The sequence below is a fragment of the Aythya marila genome (assembly GCF_965140915.1).
Source record: "Aythya marila genome assembly, chromosome: 15".
Classification (NCBI taxonomy): domain Eukaryota; kingdom Metazoa; phylum Chordata; class Aves; order Anseriformes; family Anatidae; genus Aythya; species Aythya marila.
Genome location: NC_139056.1, coordinates 17,581,955 through 17,604,057, shown reverse-complemented (window position 1 = coordinate 17,604,057; position 22,103 = coordinate 17,581,955). Strand labels below are relative to the sequence as shown.

Here is a 22,103-nt window from a genome sequence, read left to right as displayed (position 1 = left end):
GACTGCGCCTGTGAACTCACTCGGACCATCTGGAACAGAAACCTACAGCTCTGCTCAGCCTCAGACCCATCACCCTCATCTGCACAATGAAGGACGTGCCCAGAACCCTCTTCTCACTTTACTACACTGGATCCTGACTGGTATACATTCAACCTACAGTAAAGTATGTTCCCTCTGAGATATCTTGCACACCACCTTCCTCAGAGATCGTGGATCCCTCTGGATACCCCACAAGACAGCCCCTCCCCAAAAATGTTTATCAGAGCTACATCCCACAGCTGGGCTCCTGCAGCTTCACAAACTGAGCATCAGCCTTTTCATGTCTGTTCAGCTGATGTATCCCAGCCTCTCCTCCGTCTCCTATCACAGCCAGTCTCAGGCTGGTCCTGAGTCACTTCAGGCCATACTCTGTGTTTGTGCTTACAAATGACATTGACCCTGCATGAGGTCAGGAAGTCCACATGCTCTCACAGTGTTCCCCTGAGTCACCAGTGCGGGCAGAGCTCCCTGTTCCTTTCATGCAGGTTAGCAGAAACTGACCCATTTAGGGACATCATCCATCAGCATATCCTGTTTGCTTCCTGTGATGCACCAACATCACAGCTTGCTGCTGGCATATAGCTTTTCATGGCAAGAGCCCCACCTGAGCCTCTTGAATCTTTGTTTTATCAGAGCTGTCAAGAATCAGGGTGCCTCACCCACACTGCCTGGCCACAAGTTTTTGCAGCAGGCCTTCCACGCCCTGGGCTGGGTACAGCAATCCCGTGTACCTTGCACAGCTTTTGATATCTCTAATAGGGTGATAAACACACTAGCTACTTTCAACTTGCGAGTGTGGAAACACTTTCAAAGCAAAAGCTAATGGCTTGTGCTGCATGCTGCCTCCATGTGGCAAGTAACAAGCTACAGATGATCGCATGGCATGTACAGAGTCCAGTAGTGTTGCTGGCTCACTCCCAAACCCACAGACCATGCAGTCCTACCACAACTGGCTGCTCCTCACATCACTGGCAGGGACATACTATGTCCTTAGGAGAAAAAGTGGAATAGGTATGCAGGATGGACAAACAAGCAGAGTTTATGAGAAGCACCTTGCAATACATTGAGGCATATTAACAACACTAGAGATAAGCAAGGTTTTCATGGAAACAGACTCTTCCAAAGCAACCAATGTTTCCAAAAATTCAAAATACATTTCTGCACAGGGAAGCTAAAAGACTTCTTGAAACCATCCTGGGACTGTCCCTATTGCTGGAAGCTGTGGTTTTGCTCTGAAGCTGGTAAGAGTTCACTGTAAGGTGGCAGAAGGTAGCAGCTATTTTATTTGAGGCTAAAAAGGCCAAAACACAGGGTTATTGGCTCCTCTAGAGTCCTAGTTTCATTCCATTAGTCCTAGGGACTAATGCAATGAAATCATGTCACATCAGTACATCTGCATCCAAATCAGCACTGGTAAACTTTTACAATGCTCAGCAAGAAGAGGAATCTGAACACTGTTCCTACAAAATGTAGGGACTGGGGGATTCCATGCTCTACTGTGGCTTTGGCTGTGGTGTGAAGCTCTTGCTCAAATAGGGAAGCTGCTTGGCTCCCCTAGTTGCTGTTCTGTGATCAGCAAAGAGTAACCCTGAACAGCCCAGTTTCCACATTGCTTACCCGGTCACTGTGCATGTGCAGAAGCTGGAAAGTGATGTGTTAGGAGCAGCAAGAAGTTGAAGCAATGGCAGACAGCATGCTAAATACAGACAACATGGACAGCAGGTGAATGTGTTGGCCCTTCACACTGGAGAACACAGATGGAGGTTTTTTGAGACAAATAATAACAGCAGAGGTCATCTGACCAGAAGTGGGAAGCTTCCTGCTGCTTCAGGACAGCAAGGTCTATTGTGAAGACCCACCGCAGCTCAGAATGAGGCCATGGTATAGGAGCATTAGGGAAGCCTAGGTATTCTTGGAGCACTTCTGCTAAGCAGTGGGAGAGCAGAATCCCCAGAAATGAACTGCCCTGTATAACTTTCAAGCCGAGAGTCTGTCAGTTGCGTTTATTGGTTAGTGAATGCAACACAACATAAACCTGCTAGAGCCATCTCCTTGAGACCTCTGCTGGCTGCTCACCATGGACCAAGAATACTATCTTCAGGGCAAACCACAGCCAGTGCAGAGCTGGTTTTCACAGCAATCATGTACAGCACTAGGACAAAAAAATGGGACTGATTAAAACCCTGAGCCAGGTGTGGAAATTCTTTCCCCAAAAGGCAGTCCAGTACTTCCGCACTCTGTTATAATTTTTGTTGCTGTGTGGGTGGTTTACTGCAAGTGAAACCAGCAGTGGTTGAGCTGGAGAGAAGCAGCCAACCTCAAACTCTTCAGCTTATGGCAAATTCCCCCATGTCTAAGAGCTGGGGAAACAGCAGCAAGTAGGAAAGTCCCCGTGATATGTTAGTCACTGACTCAGTCACCTTCAAGCAGAGGACAAACACCACACTGCTTTGAGTGCCCTGCTCTTAATACAGTGCAGTACAAGCACATATAGGACCATGGGAGCGGCTGATCCGTCACAGAACCAGCAACCAAGATAGGAGCTCCTTAGGGCACCTACCGCAATTCATGGACCAGGAGAGGTCTAACACGGCCACCCCCCTACCAAAGACATGTCACAGGTTATATTGGTACTATTCCAACTCTTGCTGTTACAATTGCCCCTCTGCTCTCAGAACACATAATGTGTACGTGTTCAGTTATACAGAAAATGTTCTGGCTAAGCACAAGACAAAACAAAAACCATCTGCTCCTCCTCACTATGCAGTTACAAGTGCCACAGCAGTCAGTTCTCCTGCTCTGTTCATTCCAGGACTGTGGTCAGTTTTTCTTTTCTTTCATCTTGCAATGGTTCTGTAAAGGGTGGAAATAAGGGTGCATGGAAATTCCATGCTGTAGAAAGCCTGAAAATGGACAGGATGTAAATGGGACAGCACAAGAGACAAAGAGAGCAAAGCACCTGTGGCAAGAGTACAGCACAGAGATGTCAAGTTCCTCTCAACACTGCTTCCTCAGCTTGTCAAAGGACAGACAGTAGTCAGGACTTAGCAAATTAGTGGTGCTGATGGGAGTTCTGTGAAAACACACTGAGGTACAGCAATCTGGTAAACTATAATTTTGATTAGTATGTTAGTGAGGTACCTTAGAGGTGCCCTCTTCTTTGCTATGCTGTTTTCTTTTGCTTGGAGCAATCTTCTTTGAGAGCCAAGTAAGGATTATAGTGCTGTAGCTGAAAACCAGACCAGTACATTTGTCTCATTCCTCAGGTTGTCAGCAAATTCCTGCTGAGCTACTGCTTCACTTCCAACCGTATCACCACAGTTTAGGCAGGGGGGCTTTGAAGGCTCTGTGCAGTGGCTGCAAGATCCGATGAAAATCTGACAGCATAGCATGACTGCCTCAGGAATAGTAGTGTGGTGAAAAAAAAATAAAATTGTGGTTAACGTGATCATGATACATCACCATATGGGAGCCCAGGCCAGAATTTGTTCTTACCAGTCTGCAGAGGGTGGGAAATATTTGTGTGCATGTGTACACATGCATGTGCACTGCACAGGCACAGTTCCTCTGAGAAAAACACCTACTCTGTGTGAAGGCATCTGCATGCAAATTTACACACATTGGATGTACAAACTGCAAAAATCATGCTAAGGAGTTTCCCACAAAAAAAAGACATGGCTAGGAGAAAGCAAACTGTCTTCTCAGTCTCTATTCACTAAAGAGCTTTCTCACATAATTTCACAGTCAGAGATAAACATTACAGAGCAGGGTAGGGGAAGTCACACATCTGGTTCTCTAGTCCTTTGGTTTTTGACTATGCTGCTGGAAAGCAACACCTAACAGAACTTGTTTTCTTAGATAATGTTTGTAGCTGTACTGGGTCTGGTCCACCACAGTAGCTTATGATGGATGAGCACTTAGACATCCTTGCAACCTGTTTGAACAACATACATTCCATAACAAGATGCAGACACAAGTTATTAAAAAAAGCTGAGGACACCCCCCAGCCCTGGTTAACTTACCTCTACCCCCAGGAACTTGTTTCACAGGTCTGCTTACCCCCCTACCTCCATGTTTCTCTCACCCTTCTCTTGGGGTTATGGTTAGTTTTCCAAGGGCAATGACAAAATTTGTGATTGATAGGAATTTGTCAACACCTTTTCAATATAGGTGCGTATTTCTAAAGAGCATTGATAAGAATCACAGAATATCTCGAGTTGGAAGGGAACCACAAGAACCAAGTCCAACTCCTGTGTCCCCAAAAGATCACCCAAAAAATCAGACTGTCAGAGAGTTGTCCAAATGCTTTTTGAACTCTGGCAGGCTCAGTGTCGTGATCACTTCCCTGGGGAGCCTGTTCCGGTGCCTGACCACCCTCTCAGTGAAGAACCTTTTCCTGATATCCAGCCCAAACCACCCCTGTCGCAGCTTCTAGCCCTTCTCTTGGGTCCTATCGCTGGTCACCAGAGTGAAGTGATCAGTACCTGACCCTCCGCTCCCCTTGTGAGGAAGCTGTAGACTGTTATGTGGTCTCCCCTCAGTATCCTCTTCTCCAGGCTGAACAATCCAAGTGACTTCAGCCGTTCCTCATACGTCTTGTCCTCCACACTCTTTACCATTTTCACAGCTCTCCTTTGGAGGCTCTCTAACAGTTTATTTACTTATTTATTTTTAATCTTTCTTATATTGTGGTGTACAAAACTGCACACAGTACTCGAGTTGAAGCTGCACCAGTTCAGAGCAGAGCAGGACAATCACTTCCCTCAATGGTCTGGCAATGCCGTGCTTGATACACCCCAGGATACGGTTGGCCCTCCTGGCTGCCAGGGCACACTGCTGGCTCATGTTCAGCTTGCTGTCGACCAAAACCCCCAGATCCCTCTCTGCGGGGCTGCTCTCCAGCATCTCATCTCCCAGTCCATTTGTAGAGCCAGGGTTGTCCCTTCCCAAGTGCAGAATACAGCACTTGCTCTTGTTAAACTTCACATTTAGAAAACAAAATCAACAAACAAAACAAACAAAGAAAGCCTGTGACATTCTCTGCAAAAGTAAAACAGTTAACCAGAACTAGTTTCTCCTGAACTGGGAATACACCTGCTTTTCTAAGGAACCTGTTTCACTCATTCATGACAATGATGAGTCAGGTTACTAATACTTGGTAGGCGGTAGGCAGCCAGGTAAGGATGATATGTATGAAGGGGGAATGACTACGAGTAAGTAATAAATGGCTTTATAACTAGGCTAAAACTCAGCACAAGTCTCCATTTGCATTGCAGTCTTTCAAAACAAACTGGGAACAAAAAAAAAAAAGAAAATACACTTACTGCGAGAGGTAATTCTCTGAACTGGTAGGGACCCCCTACTAGCTAAAAAGGCCTGGAGGGCCCCAGCTTCTAGGTTTGAAGCTCCTCTCCTGGGAGGATAAGCTGCTTTTGCAAACACAGACTAGTCCCTCAGATGTGTGACTCAGGCCAATACATCACACTGGCAGTCCTGGAAGCCTGCCGAAAGTCAGAACTCTTGCACACTCCCAGTTAAGTCAGAAACTTGTCATTTGAAACATACCTGTTATATAGCCTAGCAATTGCTCTAGATTGCAAAAGTGGAGGAAGTGGGAGATGGAACACTGACTTAGATCACACTTCAGTCATGCATGCACTGTGCCTGACATATGATAGGGGGATTAGCAGGCCAGCAGCCCAGACAGCCCTGATGTTTAACACAAGTTCTGGGTTCTGCAAAGGCACAGGAGTAGGGCTCCCTCTTCTTAAAGAGCTGCAGTTTGATTTCACCAGAGTAATACTGAAGGGAAAAGCACAGGTAGAACACCCTAGCACAGAAAGTCATCCAACAGAAACAAGTAGATGAGGGGGGGGGGGAAGGTTACTATGTAGGGGGGGGGGGAAAAAAAGGCCAGGGAAAAGCAGAGTGAAGCTGGGGCTCCGCAGAGGAACTACTACAGCAAACAGCTTTCCAATCCTTGCCCGAGCAGAGCTCTCCTGGCTGCTACAGCCAAATGCAGGCCTTCCAGGACAATTCCCTCCAGAGCACAGGGGAGAGTGCAGGGGCAGAAGGGGAAGAAAATACCACTTGTGCCCCTGTGCCTCCCCTAAAAGCCCTGTGCTACTACCGCAAATAGTGAGTAACCCATGCTGAGTAGCCATAGTAAGTAGCTGTGGATTTTTACTTAAACTTGACTTCATTAGGACATAGGGAAGTGAGTCAGCACTCTCATGAGACAGCTCATGACCTCTGTGCATGTTCCTGTTCCACCATTTCAGCAAGGGTTTGTTTGAAGGGTCCTGGCATGCCTCTTCATCTTTCTGCCCCACAGCCGTTCCACTTCAGCACTGCCTGCCTCCAGGAAGAGTTTACGTTAGGTGCTAGGTTAATGGTTGGACTTAAGAGGTCTTTTCCAACCTTAATGATTCAATGATCCTACGATTCTAAGAGTATTTCTGAGGATTAAATCTCATCCATGTGGAAATAAAAGTCAACCATGTATTTTCAATTAAAAACAATATTAACATGTTCATCAGCACCATAGTGGGCTATAAATCAGTGCCTACACAAGAGTTAATATTGCATCTGAATACAGGCACTTCACTGCAACCCTCCTTCCAGGGCTTACGTACCATTTTTTTCCGTTGTAAAATTGATGCATGAATACCTCTACTGCTAGGCCAACCTGAAACATCAGAAGAGTTGCAGGATGAAAGTTTTACAAGACACGTCAAATGAGTTTCTGTGCAGCATCCACAAATCCACTCTTAGCACTACTCTTTCCATCTTTGTTCATGAATGTTAATACTAATAGGGGTTTCTAAATAACGAGAACATATGTATGTATGTTTATACACATAAAATTACTTAACTGTTTTGTGCCACTGCCAACATACTAGTGAAGAATTTACAATACCAAACTACATGATAACGCCCTAGAAAAGTTCAGTCATGAGCAAAACTTCTGGAACTATTATCTAAGAAGAAGTATATGCTATTTTATAGCTGCAAGCATAAGTTCCATTCTGACTGGACAAAACCAAGAAGCTGAAAAAACACTCCACGAACTTAGGGAGTCTGATTGTAAACTGGATAAACTTTCTGGGAAAACAGGTTAGAGATGCCTCATTCCATTTACAGCTGTGTAAGTATGAAACAACTGCTTACTTCTAAAGTAAGAGGCTGATCATCAATAACAATTTCTTAAGCCCAAATGACAGTAATCTTTATTTCAGATCTTGATTAAAGAAGTATAAAAACATATACCACATGCTGGTGCCAGGAACACAGAAACACCCCCTGCACCCCCTCCAATAAACAAATAACGGAAGGTATGCAATTCCACCAATGCAAGGCAGTCACTTCCCCTTTGACTTGCACGTACTTCCCACTTCCAGGTCAGCAACTTCCATATCATCTTTTGTGCTTCCCAAACAACATACAGACCCATAGCAGTAACCAACCCCAGGAGCTGCGCCAAATAAGAACTCATAGTTTATGCAGCTCCTGCTCACTTTTAAGGAATGATCATAGCCAGATAAACTTCAGCTCTGTGCTTTCCTGACAGAGCTGTAGCTACATTAGGTGCTAGCCCCTGCTGTCCCCCAATGGCCCGCCTCACATACCAGCTGCCACCTTTGCAGCAAGTATGTGTTACAACCCAGTGAATCCACATTTGTACTGTAGTAGCCCTCACTTTAGGCAAAATTGGTCAAATAAGCACCATTTCAATTTGCCACACAGTTTATTTCCAAAGGCTGGTGTGGTTCTCTTGGCAAATATGACTAGGCTACCTTCATGTAACAGTTGTCCTCTTGGGCAAGAGCATGTAAAAGTTTAATTCTTTTCTCATTCTTCCGGATGTTTTCCCTCAATAATTCTGCTGGTCTTTTTTTAACTGCAGGTGCCAGTCTACAACCCTCAGTGTGAACAGTGAGACAATCAGAAGGGCAGTGGTTATCCATACAAAGAGGAGCTGACAGCTTGTCTGAGACCAAGAGCCCCAGTGGCTCTGCAGATTTTAAATTCAGCTCAATGCTGCCTAGTGATTCTTCTGACAAATTAGCTGTTGAGCCACACCTTCTGCTTCCTACCTGTTTTTTTTCCCTTTCATTTCCAAACTTCCTCAAATGGTTATGTGTGGGGCACAGGACAGTATTTAGCTTGTTACTGCTGTCCTCTTGCATTCCTTTACCATTACAGTTATAGCCATTAAAGCTTGTTCCCTTTAGAGTTCTTTCTCTGTTGTTAAAATCTTGACAGTTCACCTCTAACAAATGCAACAGCTGTTTACCTCTGCTGGCATTTTCATCTTTGCTATCACTTGGCAGCTCGTTAGAGCACACACTACTGTGTGTGATATTCTCACTAGAGGTTACACCTGGGACAATGCCACAATCTGTACAATTGCCCTGTACAATCAAACATACATGGTCATCTATCTTCTGGTCAGATTCATGGATTATGGTATCTGGCGGTGTTTCTCTCAGGTTGTTGTACAACACATGAATGAAGGGCTCATACAATGACTTAGAAATCATTTCACTGTCATTGTCAAAGTATGTACCATTACATTTAACTGCAGTATCAAAAGGTTGATAACCAGACGGTTGAGGTCCAACAGGGCAAGAAAGCATGTTGGCTGTCTTTTGAACATTTTGATACGCTACTTGCTTATGTATTTCCTCCTCTGGTAGGAAAGCTGAAACTCCATCATTTGCACGTGTGGAGAAAGATGGAGAATCAGTATGTTCTGAACAGGTGTTTTGAAAATCAAGCTCATTGCAGGGAGATCTGCAGTTGGTATAACATGACTGATTGCTAGGGGGTCGATAAACTTGATCTCTGCAGCAAAGCTCTTGTGTCTCTGAAAGTTGGGTCAAAGGCAGTGAGGAACACACATTTTCAAAATGCATGGTCAAGCTACTGTTTGCCATAGACTGAGACATTACGGTATCAAAGCTCTTGTATGCAGAGCTAGTTGGCTCCCTGAATGTGGGCACAAGAGTATCAAAGCTCTTGTATGCAGAGCTACTTGGCTCCCCAGGTGGAGACACAAGGGTGTCAAAGCTCTTGTATGCAGAGCTACTTGGCTCCCCAGGTGGAGACACAAGGGTGTCAAAGCTCTTGTATGCAGAATTACTTGGCTCCCCAGGTAGAGACACAAGGGTGTTAAAGCTCTTGTATGCAGAATTACTTGGCTCCCCAGGTGGAGACACAAGGGTGTCAAAGCTCTTGTATGCAGGGTTGCTTATTCTGTCTTTGTTGGTCACAAAGGCTAGTTTATTTGGAGATTCCTCCATCAGGACAGATGACTTACGCTGACTTTCAGAACTGCACGGAAAAAGGCTTTGATGAAGCATATGGGGAGAATCTCTTGCATCCAGAGAAGCAGAATTTGTGCTGGAGCTCTGATAGCCAGATTCAAAGGATTCTTCTGATTCTACTGACTTCTTGCTGGTTATACTGCAATTGTACTCATCTTGAGAGGCTCTGGTGAAAGGGGAAACTCTATGAAAAATACCGTATGTCTGCTGACTCTGGGCTGTGCTTTCTGTAGGACTTCGCTGAGACTCATTTTTTGACTCAAGTTTCTCAAAGGTTTTATTTTCACTTGTGATGACATCTGGGTGTTTATCATCTTTCATGTTGTTTTCATCTTCCAAGAGCTCAATGAACATGTTAGCTAGTGCATCGTTGTGTTCGTTGTGCTCCCTGAAAGCACTGACACTGGTCTCACAAGACTCAAACATGGTGATCTGGTCATGAGTTTCTTCCTGGCTCTCAGCTTCAATGTCTGTTAAACATTCACAGATTTCTATAGACTCTTCAATGAGAATTGTCTCAGGGGTTAAAACTGCACTACTGCCTTTTGGAAACCATTCTCCAGTCTTGTTACGGCAACTGCAAGATTTCTCAGCGTTTCTGATGTTATCTTTTCCCTTGAAATTTTGGCTTGACAAACTTTGAGACAGACAGGTTTTGCAAATTCTATTTTTGGAAATCAAAAGGAAAGGACAGTTAATGTTTATGTAATAGGAAAACATTTCATGCCGTAAAGTGGAGGTGTGTCCCTCCCCCTCCCCCTTCTGGTTAATGTTACTTACATTTGTTTTTCCATATGACTCTGCTTTATGTCATGGAAAGGGAACTTAATTTCATCGATGTAGCACAAGACTGAAAGCTAATAAGAACAGAAATGAGTTTTAGAACACAAGAACTGTATTTCGTATTTCAGGTACAAGCCAGCCAAGAGCATTTATTACGTATTCTATTTCTGGTGATCAGGAAAAGGTATTTTTTGCAAAGCCCGTAAGTTACCTTGACATTTTTTACGACCAGATGGCTCTTTGCTGGATTTGGGATTTGATCCCACCATTCTTTCTTCACTCTGCAAGGCAAGAATTAAAATTGTTTGCTTTAACTAAATCTTGGTTTGATCAGTGTACACTTCTCTCTTCTGTTCTTCTCTCCCTCTTAGCCATCTGCACTGCAGAAACAGGAAGTGCTTGTTCCGTATATCTCCAAATGCTGCTTTTTCATTAACCTAGTACAAAGATGTTTATGCTCTGTGCGTGACTGCTCTGCACAACCACAGTCATATGTTTTTCTAATTACGTTTAAAATGCTGTGTGAGACAGATAGGATCCGACTTTCACATTATCAGTATTTCTTTTCATTTTTTTCCAGTGATATTTAACCATCATTACTGGAACTGCAGCAAAGACTGAGTGTGAAACTGACAGACCTATAAATGCAACCTGTTTTGGATACTCTAACAAGCCATTCTAGTAAGATTAGTAGAAAATATTCAATTTTCTTTTCACAAAATGACAGTACAACTGATTTATGTTTGCTCATAGAGTCTGAGATAAACGTGCTGAGGAAAAGTAAGTCATTAGATTCCTGTACTACTAGACATTCAACTAAGCAATGGCAATACTGATATCTGTGCAAACTGCTGGTCTATAAAACCTGTGAACATTGATACATACTTGGTAAAACAGAAATAACAAGTTACAGCTACTGCCATGATCAGGATGCAAGATATAGGAACAGCCATCTGCAGAATGTCTTCAGATGTTACTTGATAATCTGTTAAATAAAAATATATATTTACGTCTATATGTGCATATAAACATAAGTACTGACAACATGAATTCTGGTGTTCTTCTTTTGCATATTAAAGCAATGCTACTTTAGAGGATGTAAAATTAACCCATAGCAGATAAACAGAACATATGCAGCTACCAGTGGCAATAGTATGTGTCATGTCTGAAAGGTCAATGCATGTACTTCAGTCAGTTACTGTTGGTGATTAAGGAACTGGGAGACCACATGAATTGTGAAACCATTTGTCAGCTCTCTGAGACAAACCTGCCACATCGTTTCTGGAATGGCATTATCATCTCTGCTGTAGTGCAGCTATGCTTCTTACCCTCACTGTTCTTCAGTTTGTTGTTTGTTTTTTTTTCTTTTAAAAAGTCAGCCCTCTAATGGTTAAAGTATTGCTTAATTTCCTAAGTATCTGTTGTTCATTTATACCCACTTGTGTAAACATTGCTTTTTAGTTTAAACATGACTTCTTTCCTGCTGCCTACTTCATGAAATATGCAAAGAGAACAAATACATTCCCTTTCAGCCTTCTTTTCCACAAGACTGAAGGATCCAACTTGGTCTTCTCTTCCTCAGTTTCCCCAAGAGCCGCTTTTTTGCATTGAGTCTCCTTGGAAGCCTTTACAGATTGATCCACAATATATTCAAACGGATGAAGATAATAATTCTGTAACTCTCCTCTGGTAATTAAAAGGCAGTGGCATATATACAACAGGGTTTATAAAACTGTACTATCCTTTTATCAAGCTGCTATTTGCTACAATACCTACCACAGTGAAATTCAACTCTGTCACTCCAGTCACTCCAGTAGGCTGGGTAGTCTGTATACTTGCACCGTACACTTGCAATGTAATCATAGCCTCTCTGCAAGGAGCTTGCAATAATTTCAAAGCTTTTTGCCTGGTAGTTAATTGATTTTATAGAAACCTGAAAAGAAAGTAAGGAAGTTCACTGATTTCTTTATGGGAAGAAGGGTTAGTGGAAGTAGTTAGATACCAATTGCATCATAAGTTTTCCTGATGTCTAAAAAGAAAATTAAGTTTGGGTAACAGAAGTACTGTATTTTAAATCTCTTCCCTGTCTAATGTAATCACCAGACACTTTGGGGTACTAGTCAGAAGAATTTCAGTCCCTTAAAGTTCAGTTTGAACCACCTTTAGGGAATGTGATCAGTAGCAAGTGTGCTCAGGAACATTCCTTTTCTGACCCTTACACCATTAGTCATGACATGGTTTCAAAGTCCTTCAAGACTTCTTTTAAAAAAAGACTTTTTAACCCTTGAAGCTCCAGAGATAGAAAATGAAGAGACTGGCTTTCTCTTACCTCTCCTGGGTGCTGTTTGCTCCAATATTTTATTTCAAAGATGACTGGCTGTCCAGAGAGCATGGATTGAGGGGTGTAGCTCTCCTCCCAGCTCAGATTGAAATTACCATTTTCAGCTTTCTCAATGGCAAGATTTCTGGGGGCCCTTGGCTTAACTGTATATTAAAAAAAAAAAAGAAAAAAGAAAAAAAAAAAACACACAAGGAGAACAAGGCAATGAGACAGCACTGACGGAAAGAAGCAGAGATAAAGATATTCACCAGAGACCAGAATCTCAGTCTTTCCATTTTAGAACTTTTCACTAGACTATAGTGCAAGGATATAGAAGCCAAGACAGAGCAACTGCATGGTCTTTGTTAACAGGCATTGAATATTCAAGCTGGCTGAACAAACTTCAAGTCCTATTTTTGGTGCACTGGATGCAGCTTTCAACCTGCAGAAATTATAACAACTTGTACCCTCACAACAACACGCTGTGCTGTAGGGTAGGCAGAGAGCTTAGGACCACTTTGCAGCCAGACTGTCCTGGCTACCTGAGTCTTAGATGCAGGTTCCTGCTTATTCTGCTGAGGAGCAGCAGTGACATTGGATAGGAAAGGAACCAGCTCACTGCTGTAGATCAATGCCCACCCAAGGTACGTGGAAGACTTCTGAGTGTTTGAGATGACAGTGTTATGAACACACACTGGTTTAAACAAACCAGGTGCTGACAGAGATAAACTGTATTTATGCTCTGTCACGTGAAAGAGCAGTCATTCACCTTTTACCATGGTTTGTTGTAATCCAACAATTACTGCAAAAAGCTCTGTTCATGGGCATGATTCAACTAGCATGAAAAATTAGAGGATGACAGAGAATGGAAGAATTTGAGTAGGGATAGTCTAGTGTCCTCTTCATCCCTGAATTCTACAGCCACTAGTGAAATGCACAAAATACACTGTTAAGTCCACAAACTGTGGATGGCTGGCAGCTGAGAGGAATAATCATTCTGCTTGCCCCATTACTTATATTGTTTCCTTTAGAATCTTGTCCAGGATCAGGTATCTACACCAAATGGAGTTTTAATTCAAGCCAGCATGACACTTAACATCTAATAAGGAAAAACCATTCCGGTGTCATTAATGAGGAGTTAGCTAAGATTGCAAAGCCTGAAACGAGATATCCTGGTGACAAAATAAACAATGTCTTACCAACCAGGGCTGGTCTAACACTGTAATTCCACATATCAGTCCCATTGAACTGTAAAGCTAGAACATAGGTGAGGCCTGATACAAAATAATCGGGATATATTGTACAAGTGCATGTGAAACTCTCTTTTCCATTCTCAGGGACACACACGTTTCTGAAAAACAGGCAGAAAATGATATGATTGTTTATGCAGTGTGGCACAGTATTTCTTCAAAATGTGGAATCAAGCTTATCAATGTGTAGAGCCAATCAAATCTGAAACAAGCAAGCTCAAATTCAGTTCCCAGAAGCACTCTGTCCAAACAAATCCAAAACAAAAATTTACCCCTCCACACAGCTTCCAGATGACCAAATACCTCTTGGCTACCCAGATACCTCTTGGCTACCTATTGGTATTGCACTAATGAAAAGCTAAGAACTGATCCCGAGCAGAAAAATTAGCACTAAAAGCAACCTTCACTACGCTTTAACCTCCAAAGGAGTGGACTGATGCTCTGCTAGTACAGGAACAGTTTTATTGCAGTGCAAATCAAGGTATTGGGAAGTCTCAATGGAGAAATCATACTGCTCCCCTCTATGGAGAGGACTAGGAAAGCCCTGATGTATGTTCCTCTGTAGAAGATGACAAGAATACTGCCTTGGCTGTAGAGCAGTGCAAACGGTGTGTTCATGAATACCAAGTTACACTGTATACAGAAATATTCACTGATGTTCCAAGGGAGACTTCATTTTACACAGGCTACAGCCTGGTAAATCATTTAAAGTTTCTCATGAAGTGAAGGTTTAGTAAACTTATGAGAGCACTACAACTCCTACAAGCAGTACTTGACCAACCCTCTGTACCAAGAACACAGAGGTCTGTCAAAGACTAGCCCACTGAACAGAGCACACTGTTAATTGCAACAAAACATTTCCCTCCTTGCAAGGAGGATAGTCCTGACTATATTTAGTTGCAGGCACTCATAGCAGAGTAAAGAAATCAAAGCTGATAGCGGCTGTAGGGTATTTAATGTTCCAACGGTAAAGAAGGTAAACCCTATTAAACACTCACTGGGAAGATAAAATTTCCTCCATGTAGTAGAGCAGGTATTCTTTGGAGCAGTTTGTCTGTGCAGGCACCTTCCAGTCACAAACGAGCTCTTTTGCAAAGTCACTAAAGCATCCAAATTCTTGTATGTGTCCTGTAGCTGTAAGTAGGGAGAAGTAGCACACAATAAGAAGCAAGAAAATCCAAGGAATAAGTTGAACTAAGCATAAACATTAGTTCTCCCTCTAAACAGAAGCATAAAGCCCCTATAAAGGAAGTAAGCAATTTTTTCATGTTCTGTGTAAAATGGAAAGAGATGCATGTTACCAAGTATCTCCACCTTTCTGGAGACAACGTCTTTGAGAGCGAGGTTCTAATGAATGCCAAGTTTTAATTATGCAAACTCTAAACCACCAAATTTTTATCATAAAAGAGCATCAGCCTATCTTTTATACACAAAAGGTTCAAAAGCCAAAAATGCAGATAATTAACAGATTTAGACCAAAACCACTGCCTACACACCTGAATTTGTGCTTTATCCACAACTGTTTTAAGCTTCCCAAGTGCATACCCTCTGTCTCCCTGGAACAGTTCCCCATTGCAGATCTAATTCCTTCTTTCCTGCTGTACATCAAAATTCCCTATAAAAATTCAGAATGGCTTTGGTTGATTTTTATAATTCTATCAACTGTTATTTTTCTGAGTTTCTTTAGGGATGCTGCTAGAAGTTTTCTTGTGGCAGTTATATAAAGGACACATAGAGACATGATTTCATTTCTCTATGGTATGTAAATAATTTTGCTTATACAGCCTGGCACATCACCAACTCTCCATTCTTGTCATTTACATTGCAAATTCAAGATTAGTTGACAACAATTCACATCCTGTAATGTTCTTCAGCCACTGCAGTTTCAAAGATGACTTCTTCCCAGTGGGTTCCAGTGGGAATAATCTGTTCCAGATTATTCCTCTGAAAGTTTTTGTTCTCATAAATACCTAATTTCATTCTTATTCTTACACTTCTAATTTTCTGTTGTCCTGAATTTTCTCATGCAAATTCTGCACACTCTGATTTAGTACAGTATCTGCAAATGCAACATACATGATGGCCAACTCTCTATTAGTGGGTATAGTGATACATTACATACCACTGTATCTACCACCAGACCACGCAGTACTTCAGTAAAAACTTGACTCAAACACTTAATTGTTTAGTACTGCTAATGGGTGACTTTTTATCCTCATTCAAACCCATATATCACTTTCATTTGCCTTCCTAGAAGGCCTCCCATAAAACTTCATTAACAAGCAGTCCTGGATCACTGGAGTAAGCTCAATAATCTTAGTGAAGCTCACTTATGAAAATGAGGATGTATGGCAACACCAAGGAACCATTCTAAAGTTTGGTGAAAATCATAACCTAAATTGCCTACTATACTGACTGGTTGCAAACCTAGAACTGACTGCAGCTCATGGTTTCATCATCATTCAAATATTTAGAAAATGTTTTTCTTTAGTTACTATGGCTAGATAATTATCTTGTAGGTAAGAACTATCACTCATATCCTTTCTGGATGGCAGCACCACGTTTAGTTCCCTTTTGTTCTGAATGGTCCATGGTTCTTCAAAAACGAAACAAAAACCAAACAACCCCAAATCATCAGAATATCAACAAGTTAAAGATTAAACTTCTATAATATCATGAGAGACACAGTGCTCATTTATTTTAATAGAACCATTACCTGTTTACCTTGTTACTGTTGTTTATATGTTGCTGTCCTTTTTATTTTTATTGTTCACTTCATGATGGGCTTTTAAAAGATGAATTTCATTAATTTCCAATGTATTAATCATCTTACGATTTCAAGAGTACTGGAATTAAATGAAGCTGTTCCTGCTGTTAAGCTAGCAATTTTATCTTGCCTTTCAGCATCCTCATGTCTTTCTAGGACTCTGACTTATTTTCTGTATTCTTTTCCTGTGATCTTTTCCCTTTTTTCAACCCTGATACAATACATTAGTTTTTTTTTTTAAACCTCATACATTCGAGAATTTTGTTTTGAAACCCCATACAGTAAAGAATTTGTTTTCAGTTCATGTAGTTAGAAAAGGGAATTGAAATGCTGGATTTCTTTTTTAATCCTCAACTAGAGTAACATAATAAAGAAACTTGAAACATGTAGTTACCTAGTGGAAAAAAAGATGTAAAATTAAACCTTGATAATTTACAGAAAAACTGGGATTACCTAAATCAGATGACATAGAAATTATGCTCCTGCAAACCTTTACTCTTCTTATTAATCAAAATTACAAGATTCCCTGCAGTATACTAGGGCCATATGGCTAAGAAATCTTTTTTTTTTTTTTTTTTTTGACGGTCTATTATTATTATTATTATTATTTTACTATTTTGGTTTTTAAGAACAGCCAACCAAAACCAAACCGTAACCTTCCCCCCCATAGACTACTGTGGAATAACTTAAAAGCTAGATGTAAGATGCATTTTTCAGAGAATGAAGATGCATTGTCAGAAAATATGATTTTATATTTCTAACTTCTTTTTATAATGAAATATCTTTAAAAGATACCAGCAAAATGCACGTTCAGATCCTTCGAGTTGAACTGTATCATATAACCATCATCTAAGAAGCAGCACTAAAACATGATGCAGCTAAACATCTTGCCAGACCAAATGAAAGGCGTAGTGACGGAAGATCAGACGGAAGTCATCTGGCCCCGTGTACAGGCAGAAATCAGTATACATACTGTCTGAAAGCAAATGCCTTCCAAATCCATTCAAATCTAGCCAACTCAGTTTTCTGATTCAGCATTTTTGCACACTTTGGAGAACACATACTGGCAGATGCCTTTTGACAGTAGATCTACAGGCTCCTGTTCTTGTTCATGAGCATAGCTTCCTGCAGGTCTATTACTGGTTAGTCCACATGGCACACAGTGGCAGCTATAAAAATGAACAAATTTGAGACTAACGTTTTCTACTCTTATGAGATTTCTACAGAGATGTTACTGGTTTATTGTTGAGCATCCTATTTGCAGCATGGTGCCCAGTATAGATTAGACAATGTGCAAGTACAGAGGTGTCTTTTCAAACCTCGGTTTCTCCTTCTTGCAAATTCTTTTTTTCTTCTTGCCCACATGGAAAAGGCCAATAAATGAAGAGATCTAAGACATATTTTGTATTAGTTAATTAATCGCAATAGTGTTGCCTGCTAGTTATTCCTAGTCATGAGAAAAAGATGTTGGAAAAAACTTTAATAAAGTAACTTAAAACATTAATAAATATACCTTCACTTGTTGCATACGAAAACAAAAGGATCCACAGGGTATGCAGTACAGCACGTAGAAGTCTTGCCATCATTGACACTAGCCAGGCTCAGAAGGTCACGCCGTGCTGAAATTCTGCCAACAAAAGACATTATTAAAAGCTCACATCAGTGTCCCAAGTAGTGTAAGGATGCAGTTTGTCCTGCTAGATGTTAGGATTCAGATCTCCTGGAGTGCCCAATCCCTTTAAAGGCTGTTCAACAAGATGTGTAGCAGAGTAAGAACAACACAAATGAGCTAGATGACTTCTTTGTAAAATTTTAATTACAGAGGATACTAGATTGACTTCAGCAGTGGGCCTACTTATTTCAGCTACTAGAAAAGGAACATTTCTAGTATGCAACATATTTAAAGAGTAAGCCCTAGACCAAAGTATCAGCATGCCTCTGGAGCCCTGTGATTCCTCTCAGATAACTGGAAGAATTGAAGAGCAAGGTGTGTCTGATCTATTAATTGTAATACAATTTCCTCAAGTCCTATCTCCAGTACCGTAGTTAGTTAGAGAAAAAGTTCTGAGCAAAGACCTCTAAGTTTTGCTTCAACAGAATGCAGATTCGTTAAAACAGTGAATAATTAGAAGCTGTAAAACATATATCATCATATAAGACCATGAGCACAACTTCAGAGAAGGAAAGTTATGCAGCTTTTATATATTAGAATTCTTGGAGCATAGTGAAGTTGAGCTTTAATTCAGCTACAGTAGTAGGACAGCCCTTGACACTTATAACAGATTTGAGTTTCACCAGCACACAAGACACAAGGAATTGGCAACAGATCAGAAACTCTGCTGTGGTATAACCTTGTTAAGTAATTAGCTTTGGAAAAGTTTAATAACCTTGTGGAAGTATGCGTATGAGCACTGTATACATAAGATTGTGTAGCCTCAAAGGCATGCTACCAAAGCCATATTCCCTCAAACAACTCGTCTCAAAGCAAGAAGCAAGATTCTCGCAACTAGCAAGATTCTCAAGCTCAGCTACTGCATATTTGTTGCCAATTAGAATGAACACAAGATAGGCAAGAGCTCGACCTTCTAGCTGAGTAAGGGACAGAAATATCACTTTTTTTTTTTTTTACAGAAAGAACAACAGACCTTTGATTTATATAGATTTATTTATTAATAAAACTGATGAGAACTGTAGCAAAAGAATCTTAATTTCTTCAACGTTCTTAACAACACTACCGCTTCTAGTATAGTAAATCATGACTTCAGCATGTCAGATTCAGCTCCAAGATAATTAACTCATATCCCAACTCGCAGTGCTCATCAGAAAAAGGCATGTCCCCTGACACTATTTCCATTCTCACATGCATGATTAGCCATACTTTAAAATAAGCTTCCAAAGATTAAACATGGAAGATGTCAATCTCAGAGGTAAAGGGATGCGAACTCTGAGTGAAAATCAAAGACCAGAATGGAAACTTCTTTGTGATCTTATCTGCAGTAGTTACTACTTATCGAGAAATACAGGACATACTTTAAAAATGCATTTCTCATGAACACTCAAGAGCTAAGCTGTACACATTTGGAAATAGACAAAACATGGCTGAGCACAGTAGAACATAAATGCTTTTTCTGCTGCTCAGAGAAAAAGGGCAAACCGCTCCAGCACACAACACTCTTTCCCCTTTTTTTTCCTGGTGTTCACAAGAGAGGAAGTATTTGCTTTTCGGTCCATTGTTAGGTAATAGTGTCCCATGACTGGAGTTCCAAGAAACTCATAAAACTTTGGCAAAGAATCCTGTATCGCATAAGCGCATGTGAATCAGCGGATGACAGAGAAAAAAATATCTCCCTCATAGGAAAAATGTTCTGCATGTGCTGATAAAAAAATTGAGTTAATCCATAGTTCTAATGAAACAACAAACCTTTTATTTGTTTGTTTTAAAAAGACAAGAGTTGTGGACTATAATCTAAACATAAGAGAAGATGAAAAAAATGACAACAGCTTTCATGTCTGCTGGCTCTTAAGTTTTTCTTTATATCTGATGATAAACATTAATGAGGAATATACAACACACAGAGAATACTAAGTTCACAGCAAACCTAGCAATCTCAATATGTACGAGGAAATAAAGTGTAAATGACAGAAGTGACTTTCCTAAAAACTATGAAAGAAATCTTTATCAGGGCTGGAAGCAGCCCTGTTTATTGGCCCAAGTTACATGCTCAGATCGTTGCTCATTCCTGTCTATCGGGAAGAAATAATGTGATTGAAAAGATTCCATTTAGTATCAAGAAAAATTGTAACACCTGTAATGGACTTCTAAATAAATTAGGGTCCTACTTCATCTACAGGCATAATTTGCAAAACAGTTATGTTCAAAGTGTAACTCATGCCCAGAACATAGATGATAGTCATTTCTACCTCAGACTGCTTAATTCACCTTTGCTGCTATTGTAGAGGTAAAGGACAACTCCCTGTTTTAAAACTGGACTTTTTAAAAATTAAATTGAAGTCCAGCTCAACTTGTTCTTTCTGATTTAAAGCATTGGCTACAACTGCAAACTAAAATGAGATAAGCATTAAAAAACAAAGCAAAAGCAAAGCAGAAGTTCATCAACTGATTTTGTATCGAAATTTGAAAAGAAGTTGGGGAATCATTTCTCATTACTGCTGCTTTTAATTATTTCTTTCTCCAAGTGATGATACAAAATGTAAGACCTGCAGGAACATAACTCACAATACCTACTCTTTGACACTCAGTAAGACTGTTAGAGGCAACCACATAAAGAACATGTGTATTGAAAAAGAGTAGGTGCCTCAAAGTGGATTTTCAAAAGAACTTGGAAGTTGGAGTCCAGTATGCTGCATTGAGGAGGAGGTGTAGATGAACAGTTAGACTAGGCTCTCTTTAGAGAGCTCGAGATGACAAAAGACAGCAAAGGGCACAACAACACGTCATTTCAGCCTGTAACGAATGCAGTACTTTCTCATGACTTGATGAGCTACAAATCATAGTTTGCAAGCAACTTCAGATATTTTCCCATTTGTAACAGACAGAAACTACAGGGATCACTGAGAACGGACACCTTGACAAAAACACCAGAGACAAAAGCACCTAATGAGAATTGCTCGCTCCCAGTCCTACATCTCTGACTCTGGTTCCGAGTCTTCATCGTGAATTGCTATTAAGTTCTCTCTGAGAATCCGTATGTGCTGGGAATAGATTTTAAAGAATGAAACCTGAGATTCAGGAGCAGCTCACCATCGGCTCAGAGCAAGCTTACTGGGACAGATTCTCAGATCGAAGTAAACGTGTCCCGGCTACTGAGGTTTCTGCTACAGTAAGAGCCCTTGGGCCTCCTGTAGCAGGTCTTCCAGCAGAAAGGAGTCTTCTAGGAATTTTACCGGTTTTATCCTGAAAATCAGTTGCTTCAGAAGTGTTTGAATTAAGCAGTCTCAGTAAGAAGTATTCCTGCCAATGCCGGTTTTAACGACACACGAACCGTAGCGGCTTTCCGGCCGGGCCCAGGGAGGAAGCGGCCGATTCCCTCCCACCCCCCCGCCCCGGGCCGCACCCCGCGGGCCCGGCCGGCTCCCGCGAGGCTCCCGCGAGGCCCGCGGGCCCAGGGCTCGTCCGGCGGCGGCGCGCCCGCTGCTTCCTGCCGCGCCCCTCGCAGCCCGGCGGCCGCTCGGCACCGGCCGGCCCGGCAGCAGGGACCGAGCGGCCGCTCGAGGCGAACCGCAGGCGGCCAGCTCCCGCCGCGGCCGGGCCCGCCGCTGTACTTGCCTGGTCCGGCGCACGGCCGGGGCGGCGCGGCGCTCCCCGCGCCCGGCTGTCACTCTGCCGGCCCGGAGCCCTCCCCTGCGGCCGCGTCGCGTCGCGTCCCGTCCCGTCCCGCTGGCTGCGCTCGCCTCCGCAGCCTCCCACTGCCCCCGCCGGGCGCGGGCGGCGAGCACACGCGGCAGCCCCGCGAGCAGGCAGAGCCGGGCCGGGCCGGGCCGGCCTCCAGGCGGCCGCGACACCGAGCGGCGCGGCCGGGGACTTCGGGAGGGCGGGGGCGCGGCCGCGCCCCACGGCGCCGGGCGGCGAAGCCCCGCCCCGCCCTCCCCCTGCC

The 22,103-nt window shown here is 42.2% G+C and overlaps 1 protein-coding gene across 2 annotated transcripts; it reads right to left on the bottom strand.

Moving 5' to 3' along the window:
- Positions 1-7,250: 7,250 nt before the first annotated feature.
- IL4R (interleukin 4 receptor) lies at positions 7,251-22,056 on the bottom strand. 2 transcript variants are annotated; one of them, XM_082772487.1, is made up of 10 exons: positions 21,776-22,056; positions 18,002-18,115; positions 14,720-14,855; positions 13,671-13,822; positions 12,481-12,635; positions 11,928-12,084; positions 11,037-11,136; positions 10,363-10,432; positions 10,149-10,225; positions 7,251-10,032 (listed from the first exon to the last, which is right to left on the bottom strand). In XM_082772487.1, exons 2-10 carry the CDS (start codon positions 18,072-18,074, stop codon positions 7,827-7,829), a joined length of 3,126 nt encoding a protein of 1,041 aa, XP_082628613.1. In that variant the 5' UTR covers positions 18,075-18,115; positions 21,776-22,056; the 3' UTR covers positions 7,251-7,826. The 2 variants fall into 2 exon arrangements, with proteins under 2 accessions (XP_082628613.1, XP_082628614.1); XM_082772488.1 differs by lacking the exon at positions 13,671-13,822.
- Positions 22,057-22,103: the final 47 nt, after the last annotated feature.